At 40.2% G+C, this 8,892-nt stretch overlaps 1 protein-coding gene and 1 long non-coding RNA gene across 4 annotated transcripts; one reads left to right on the top strand and one right to left on the bottom strand.

Moving 5' to 3' along the window:
- The first annotated feature begins 590 nt into the window (after window positions 1-590).
- On the top strand, window positions 591-2,399 carry LOC120321878. Its single transcript, XR_005561606.1, has 3 exons — window positions 591-760; window positions 825-1,696; window positions 1,761-2,399. It is a non-coding gene; the product is annotated as an uncharacterized LOC120321878 (long non-coding RNA).
- On the bottom strand, window positions 885-8,675 carry LOC120321877. 3 transcript variants are annotated; one of them, XR_005561605.1, is made up of 4 exons: window positions 8,542-8,619; window positions 2,713-3,188; window positions 1,931-2,299; window positions 885-1,232 (listed from the first exon to the last, which is right to left on the bottom strand). XR_005561605.1 is itself a non-coding variant. In XM_039375929.2 (2 exons), exons 1-2 carry the CDS (start codon window positions 8,635-8,637, stop codon window positions 2,877-2,879), a joined length of 408 nt encoding a protein of 135 aa, XP_039231863.1. In that variant the 5' UTR covers window positions 8,638-8,675; the 3' UTR covers window positions 2,633-2,876. The 3 variants fall into 3 exon arrangements, 1 of the variants encoding a protein (XP_039231863.1); XR_005561604.1 differs by lacking the exon at window positions 1,931-2,299 and having other exon boundaries at window positions 8,542-8,675; XM_039375929.2 differs by lacking the exons at window positions 885-1,232; window positions 1,931-2,299 and having other exon boundaries at window positions 2,633-3,188; window positions 8,542-8,675.
- Window positions 8,676-8,892: the final 217 nt, after the last annotated feature.

The raw sequence follows: 8,892 nt of genomic DNA, 5'->3' as shown, positions 1-8,892 counted from the left end.
TTCTAGTTGCATTCCGTTTTTTACTGTTCTTGGTACTACAACATTTATATTTAATTATAATGTTATAATAAGGCAAATAATACTTCCATAATTTTGCCTTCAGTCTGTTCTTTAAGTTTATTATACAACACAAAAGTGTATGCAATTAAGTGTATATGCAATTAAATCTGTAAATGTTTCAATTTTGAAACTAATTTTGATACTGGTACCATTTATCATTGAACTTAACACTGTTTCAGCTTGAAGTTTCTAGTGAATTCATTAACTGATCGTATACCAATATATCATATACTATTTTCTTTATGTACAGGTCCGTGTCACGCAGTCATACCCTTAAAATATTTAAATGCGTTTCTGACATCAAAGAGCCAGTGAATCACTGTGTGATTTTTGCCATTGGTTGGTTTGAGTGACAGCTCGCTCTGAAGGAAGCTTTGAAGTGGAACCCGGGCAACCGTTTAAGATATAATTAAATGTGTGCACAAAAAAATTGGCCAAGAATAAATGGAAGTGAAATCTGTTTTCAATATTCAAATGCCAGGGGCAAATGCCAAACAAATGACAAACACAATTCCCCATTATATGGAAAATGTGTTAACAGAGAAATCAGAGAAATTGACAAAAAAAAAAAACAAACAAATGAGGGTCGAACGATGGAAAGAATCAAAACTTTGCCCACTGACAAACCTCTCAACTCATTGACATTGGAAGCAACAACGGTCAAACAAAACCAGTTCACACAGAAATTAGATTAATTTGGGTAATTTGAAGTTTCGTTGTAATGAGTTTGGTCAGTCATTTGGCTTTGTTGTCTTTATTTTCAGCGTCCTCGACTTCGTTAACAATTTCCCTGTCCCCCGCCCAGTGAAAATACATCAGTAGAGCAGGCTCTACCCAAAGTTTTATTCATCTAAATATGTTTGTCATAGCGTCGCCTTAGATGCTGCTGCTTTATATTTATTTGTCTGCCTGAAATGTTGGAGTTCCCCATTTTTTGAGTGCTCGAGCGACATTAGTTCCGCATTCAGGGACTCGATTCTCGACTGCAGTTGCATCTCCTTCTCCGGGACATCTGGGGAGTCGCGGGGAGTCACCGTATTTTCGGCGGGGAGGAGCGAACGTGTTTCTTATTATTTTTCGCTGATTAATCGATTGTCGGCTGCGTGTCGCTGGGTCTCCCTGCCTCCATATGTCATCCCGACTGCAGCGCCCAGTGATTCAGACACTTGTCACTGGAAAAATGTAAACATGAAATGCATTTATGTAGAAATGTAAAAAATATCTGCGCGAAATACAAACATCCCCCGTCATCTGGGGGAGGATGCAAAGTTGCTGTTGGTAAAAAATGGGTTGACATGGCGCGTCTCAGTTGAGAGACCCGCTCGGACTGGATTGGAGTAAGAAAAATTAAAATCTTTAATATTACCGAATATTTTCGGAGAAAAAATTTGAATCGTGGTAAGCAGCCACCAAAGAATTTACTAGTTTGTAACAGTATATAGCTTACAAAATAAATATAAATACTATTATTTGTGTTTTACAAGTAATATTCCTTAGCATTTTAGTTCTGTTTTTGTTCTCAAGACTCAAAAGTTTTGTTGTGAAATAAATAAATTTCGCCGTTTTAAACACAAGATATTTCACATCTAATAGTGATCTAAATTTGTGTTAGTCGTATTCCCAGTTCCTTTGCCAGGTAAACCCAAAAGCTTGAAATTGAGAAAATAAAAGCAATTCCCAAACGTTACATTTTTTGCCAGGAGCAGGCCGCAATTTGAGCCGCATGGATTGGATTTCTTTAAGCCCTTGGCATGGGCCTTCTCATTGTTTTCCGAGTGGCGTGGCTCCGGTTCCCAGTTCCCAATTCCTGGTTCCCAGCCCCTTCTCCGTACTCTGCCCTCCCTGTTGGCTCTACGGAGCATATACATACCAACTCCCTTGGCTTCAGATCCCGGCTGTCGGCCCGGTCTTCTGGGCTGCTTTTGATGATGATGGCATTTCCTTTGGTAGTTGCGTACGTCATAGATTAATGGCAGCAATCCATCAAAATCACTCGATGGACACGACGAACAGCCGAAAATTCGGAAGAAGCAGCAAGTCCGTGCAGCAGCTCTACAGGAGCAAGTGAGATGGGCAATAGGGGTGAAAGGGAGGGGGATGGTTTGCCAGCTTGCCAGTCAAAAAAAGGCACACAATTTGGGTTTTTGTTTACGGCGTTCTTGTGCTTTTATTCTCCCCAACTCCTGGACTGTACTGTGCATTTTTTATTAGGCTTTCCGACCACCAAAGCTTGTATTGGCTTTAAAGATAAATAGGCATAAGTAGCATGTTTTTAGAAATATTGAACACTAAACTACATAGGTTTTAAATATATGGGCAAGGATTCATAAGTTACTATAGACAGCACATAGAAACATTTACATCCTGTTCTTATAAATAGTCTTTGCAACTGAAACTTGGACCACAAATCACGAAATATTAGTCAATTTCGTAATTTCATGATTGATATAGTCGCGCTCAGTAAAATAGTACGACTTATTCGTTGTGTGGAGTGGTTGACCCTATATCCTTTTGGATTTAAATCAAGGCGACAAAGTGCATCCCCCATCGGATGACTCCGTGATCAATCAATTGCCGGAAGAGCTGGCAAGGTCCAATGACAGCACTTCTATGAATAGATCTCGGATCCCAGACCATCACTAGCACACTTACCAACGAGATCGAGGTGGCACACCACTTAGCACGAATCCGGCATTAGACAGCTAAGGCATCGACATCCCCCGAAGATACTTGAGCTCGGCCATGGTGGAGAAGAAAATCGGGAAAGTGGGAAATTCTGGGGAGCACTGTCGTTCGCTTGCCACGTTCAATTAACATCAAAAGTGTGACTGCGACACGTCCTCGATGCTCGGCGTGATCACTGTGCACCTCTGCCTCTTTATTCCCAGACATCTGGGAGTTTTATTCAAAACTCTTGTCTCCTGGCGACGGCAGTATCGGAAACTGATTAATAACCATTGTCGGACCCGGTCGGCATTCCCAAAGTGTGAGTTCATATTTCCCGATCTTAGTTCTCCTCCTGAAGTCGAAGATCTTGTTCCGCACTGTGTACTTTGTTTCGATCTGCGCGGGTTTTGTTTTCTCATTAGGCAGCTTCCCACCAGAACACGATAAGGGAACACATAGGCCTAAGTGGGGAACCAAGTTATTTAAAGAAATATAGGAATATTCATTTGATTATTCATCTTAGTATTTATATTGTTTAATAATATAAGTATTTGTATACTGTATATGTGCCAATACTTAGGTATTTTAATTTATTGAAATAGTATTAGTTCGTAGTTCGTATAATAGTTTAGTTGGGGGTTTAATAAGCGTCTTTCTTATGAGTCTCTTGATATCGACTATGATTTATTGTTAAGTTATTGTTCAGAGTATTAAGTGTGTAACTTCCAAGCAACGCAAGATTTCTGCAAATGAATTACAAATTTTTCAGAATTTAAGAGTTCGATTTATCAGTATATCCTATACATATATCCTGTACCTGTTTTGAGAATAAGTCTTAGTATAAGTGTATAATGTCAAACATAGATAAGTTACTAAACATATTTACATTTTTTCAAGTTCTTATGATCGATTCGGAAATATTGTCGGTGATTTTTAATAAATCAAGATATACATTTGTTCCAAAGTTCTAAAATATTATACTCGAAGCTCATAAATTCCATATAATTGTTTTTTAAGTGCCGCACAAATTACATAATAACATCGGAGGAAAGCCAAGGGCCTAGGAGTCGGATTCAGAATCGAGTTCAGAATTGGCTGGCTTCTTTTGGGTGTGGGCATGTTTTTCTGCGCTGGCCCTTTGCGATTATTCGTCTATTTTGGTTGATTAATGCTTTTATCACCGCATCGAGTTCATTCAGTGCCGGCAGTGCTTAATCTGAATGCCATCGTCAACTGATGGCAGGGCATTAGTTTTCCCGGGGCGTCCATAAGGGGAGGGGAATCATCTGGGGCTAGCCAGCGGAAGTTTCATTATAGTCGCCCAAAGAAGGAAATGAAACGAATTCCCGCTCCTGCGAAGCGCTGAAATCGATGCGTATCTCAAGCGATGATTTGCGGTGTGTGTGAGTTGAAAGTTTGTGAAAACCATAAAATAATTAGCACTTGATTATTATTCGGGGAGCGAAGACTGGACGAAAGTTTGGCAACTTCGCTTAAGTGCCGACATGGGTGACATCGACTTAATTTGCTTGCCAGCTCCTCTGAAAACTATTTCACTGCAATCTAAAAACAGATTTGGACTTTGCGCTGTCAGCAGCAGAAAATGCTGAAGAGCAGCTGAGATTTTAGGGCGTTGTGGGATGCAAATTTCTGCGCAGCAAGATGAATGCACACGTTAATTTATCAAAAATATCCACACCCTTCGAAGTGTTTTTCCGCGTCGCCTTTGTTCTTTCTAATAAACCTAAGTGCAACTTGCAAGTCGCGACAAAAGAAGCCAAGACAAAAGCAGCGAGCATAAAAAATTAACGTCAAACAAAGAAAATCCACCATTATTATGTGCCACGCACACTTATACAAATGCGAATGGGGGAAATGCGGTTTACATTGCTTTACGGGGGCGGATCAAAACGTTTTTGCTACAGGTATATAAAATCAGTTGCTCTATATACTTTTTAAAACTTTGAATAAAAAGAATACACAAAATGTTTAATATTGGCAGATGCTCTGCCTTGATGCGCAATAAGGATATTTTGTTTTGGTCACATTAGATCCCCGGTTCTTTTCAAAACTTCTAAAACCACCCAAGAAAGAACAAAGCGTAAAAAAATCCGCTTTTCATCCCCACAAGGATATTCTTTTCGGGAAACCATAGTTCTCTGTTACTTTTTTTCTCCGGGAAAACAAGGGTGACATGAGGGACAGTCGTCGACGGTTTTCATCAGCGGTCGTCATCTTGTGTCATCGTCAGACGGGGACTTGTACACCGAAAAAAAAGTGGTCCCTAATAATTTACCGAAAAAGACATCGGTTACTGCATGAAATGTTTTTGGTTTGATAGTCACTGGAAAAACCAGCTTGTCAATGTATACTAATATACCAATATGTAAATAAATAATTTAGCATAATAAATATTTATGTTTTCGAAATATTTTTTCCCGGTGTCACGGCTTCTGCAGATACTCACGCACACACAATTGTGCGTATGGCGGCCATTGGCATTGGCATCATGGTGGTGCTCCGGTGGTGCCATGGTGGTGGTGCTGTTGCGATGGTGGTGGTGGTGGTGGTGGCAGTTGTGCGTATTTTTGTGTCACATTCCAATCTATATCAATCTTGTGTTTGCAATGACGGATGGCATTTGTCAATGTCAGACATTTTCGTTTTCCATTTGAGCCTCTAATGGCATGCCCGTCTGCAAAGGCAAAAAGCCGGAACAGGAACGCGAGCTGGGTCCTGTGTGTTCTGATCCTGTTCAGTTATGCCCTGGGCCTTGAAGTCACTCAGCCACTTGCCAAAGTCGTCGCCCACGCCCAAACCGCCCACACCGCTCACCCCGCCCAGCACATTCACCACCCAAACACCCTCGACGCATGAGTTTGACGAATGTAATGTCAAATATTTTCCTTAGCTTCCCTCTACATTTTTTTATTAAAGGCATTTTCGGAGAATTAGAATTGGCTTCTCTGGGTGCGTCCCCGAAGCAATGGGGTAATTCTTTGGTGTTGGGGGTTGTTGTGTTTGCTCCCCTCTTCCCAGAACTATGTGTCTTTGCGAGTCAGCGTGTATGTACCGGAAATCAGTTAATGTGTTTGCATTAAGTGCTTTCGATTCACAAATATTTGCATTATTATGGGAATTCCATCTTTTGTTCCCCAGCTACGTATTGAGAGAAGTTGAAATATTAAGAAAGAATTTTGAATTTAATAAAAACCAAAGACTTACTACTCGAAGTCAAATTTCTATCTCCCTAAAAATACGTAATTAGAAGGTGTGTACTGAAATATACATTTCTTAGTCCTACTTATCTTGATAGTATTATGTATCTTATATTATATTAATATTATAAGATTTAACCATCAATTATCAATTGGTATACAGTTCGCCATTATTCATTTGAAAGTCTTATTAAACAATTACGAGAATATAAAATGATTCCCTGTCTCCTCAACGTTGCATGTTATGTTTCGCCTTCAACCAAAAGAAGGCTCGTAAAAATTGTATACCAAGCAAATCTTCATTACACGTCACCTCTTGAAAGGAGTTACTCGCAACTAATTGGAAAACCATTAATCACAGAGCTAAATGTTTAATTAAGCAGGTCGGGCAGGACAGTCGCCGTCAAAACAAACACTCGACATCATTCAACATTAAGTAATGATAAAACAAGACCTGCGTGTCCCTATAAAATATGAAGAACAACTGAAACAATGATGAGGTTGAGCTGAGTAAACAGAAACCACCCGCCAATGTGTCAGCAAGCAAAGGGAAACATTCCAAGCCATGCCAAACCAAACCAAACCAAACCAAACCAAAACCAAAATAAAGCGAACCGAGGAGCCGCCGTTTTGTTGAACATCATTAATTACAAAATACAACGAGCAGAGTGGTCAGAATTAATGAATGCTTATGAGATGCCACTGCAAAGATGTGCTAAACGCACGTCCAGCCCAGGAAATACGGTTCCAGTCCGCTTCAGACCCATTCCAAGGATCCGTTTCGATCCGTGAGCAGTCGGACGCAACTGAAATTAATGGACTTGCCCGAAATTAAAACCGAAAAACAAAACCGAAATGCATAAACAATTGAAAAGTGTGTCGACGCACGACGAAATGATTGGGTGGGTTATAGAACTCCCATATCGAGGTACCGTGTTGTCTGCCTCGTTAGAGACTTTCTGTATCCTTTAACAGTACTTTGGTAGACTCCATGTCGACTTTGCGTTTGTTTGATCACCTCGAGTGGAGCGGAGCCGGCAAGTGGAAGTGGAGTTGGGTGATTGATGAAGCCCAAACGCGAATTTCACACCCAGCCCGATATCGCATACAAATCGAATTAAAGACGGAGCCCAACGATGGCTAATAAATTTCCACCGAATATTGATAAATGACTCGCCGACCAGCAATGCAAATCTACAACCGAAGAAACCGCTCAGTTCCTACCACAATTAAATAGGTGTTTATAGTTTCGGAAGATTAAATATGTGATGCTGGAACGAAGCTATATTAAAAATGCATCATTTCGATTGGATGTAACTTAAAGAATTACATAGGCAGCAAATATAAATTTACGAATAAGAAAGTTCTAATTTTGTTGGCAGTGCCAGCTTGGTTTCGCCAAGTGTAGCGGGATCGAGAGCCTATAAATAGAAGGCTCTGATAAATGATGTGCCGAAGAACGGCTTCGAGTGACGGGGGCAATTATACGAGGAGCCAGCTGAGGCCCAAATGACAGGTCGATTGAGTTAACGTTAACGCTAAACGCTAACGCCTGCCGACTTGGGAGCCAAGTGGATGAGCGAAAGGGAGGAGCTGCTGCAGCGGCTACCAGCTAAATCTGTGGCTATTTCTGTAGCAGTGTTCGCCTCGATCGGCCCACGATCGATCGCCAATCATTAATAATCCATTGAAACAAGGTCTTATGGCAGAAGTGGAGATGGCAGTCTTTTGTGGAGAAACTCGAACCAGGGCCAAACAGGTGTGCCTTGCCCATCTTCTGCACTACACTTCCCCTCAACTCTCTGCTGTCCGGGTATCGTGGGCTTTCGAAATCGATCATCGTCACGCCGCCGCTCGAGTCGATTAAAGTGAGCGAATTTTCATTACCAGAATTCATTTATTTCGCTCAGGAAAATTATAATTAAATATCCCGTTGATTGTGTTGGCTGATCGGTTTTTGTTTTCGTTGTGCGGCTTCCAATTTAGTGCCTTGGCTACAATTAGAGTGGACTAGAACGGCCAGAAAGGCGAGGACCACACACACGCACAGTAATAGAGATTGTTTGGGGGAATGAGGAAAAGTGGAATATGGAATCGAAATTAGAATTAAAATCTTATAGCAACCTAAGAAATATCTTGTCATTACTTTCCAAATATTCTAACTACGTTAGTATATTTCGAATGCAAAAAATGTAATATTTATTGCTTCATAGTGAGAATTGTATTTAAATTCCATTTGAAATGGAAAATGGAATGGAATAAAAATGTTCTTGGACAAACTATTATAAAAATGATGCAATTTTGAGTGAATACTTAAAATCTTACATTTTACTTAATTTCTAAGTACGGTGTGTGTATTCAGATATTTTACAAGCTTAAAAGCTTTAAACGGTTATAAACAATAGAATATAAAAACTTAAAAAAATCTTTACCTAAATTTCTTAATTTTTTGGTTTTGAGTCTAATATAAACTAAAAACTGTTTTTAAAATAGGCAACCTGTGTAAAGATATTTTTTTGTTCCTAATTGTAAAGTTGTCTAAAAAGTTTATTTCAAGCCACTATTTTATAAATGCTAAGATATTTTCCTAACTTACAGTCGGAGTAGAGAGAATCCTGGGCTGTACCGATTGAAGCGGCGATGGGATGGAAACTGATCTACTGCTTTCGGCACATCCCATTCTCATCACCATTTGGCGTATCTACACCCATTCGCATCTGGCCCGCCAAAGTCAAAAGTCATAGGCCATAAATCACAGACAGACAGTGGGCCACAAAAGATAAAGTCAAAACACAAAACAAACAGACACCCAATATTCTGCCCACGCGGTGAAAGGATGTGTGCCAAGTGAAGTTTTATGACGGTCAGTGTCCTTCGACAATTGACGTTTTGAAGGACATAGACTACCTTGGAGAAGGATTACAAAGGATTGCCGAACCAGCGAACG

The sequence above is a fragment of the Drosophila yakuba genome, chromosome 3R (genome assembly GCF_016746365.2).
Source record: "Drosophila yakuba strain Tai18E2 chromosome 3R, Prin_Dyak_Tai18E2_2.1, whole genome shotgun sequence".
Taxonomy (NCBI): domain Eukaryota; kingdom Metazoa; phylum Arthropoda; class Insecta; order Diptera; family Drosophilidae; genus Drosophila; species Drosophila yakuba.
Note: the sequence above shows the minus strand (reverse complement) of the source record. Positions and strands in the feature narration are given on the sequence as shown.

Excerpts from the sequence above, each read along its gene's own strand:
- LOC120321877 (XM_039375929.2), bottom strand. The coding sequence starts at position 8,637 with ATGGTGATGAGAATGGGATGTGCCGAAAGCAGTAGATCAGTTTCCATC. Across the intron at positions 3,189-8,541 it reads GGATTCTCTCTACTCCGACT|GCCTATGTGTTCCCTTATCG; the intron begins GTAAGTTAGGAA and ends TTCCCCACTTAG.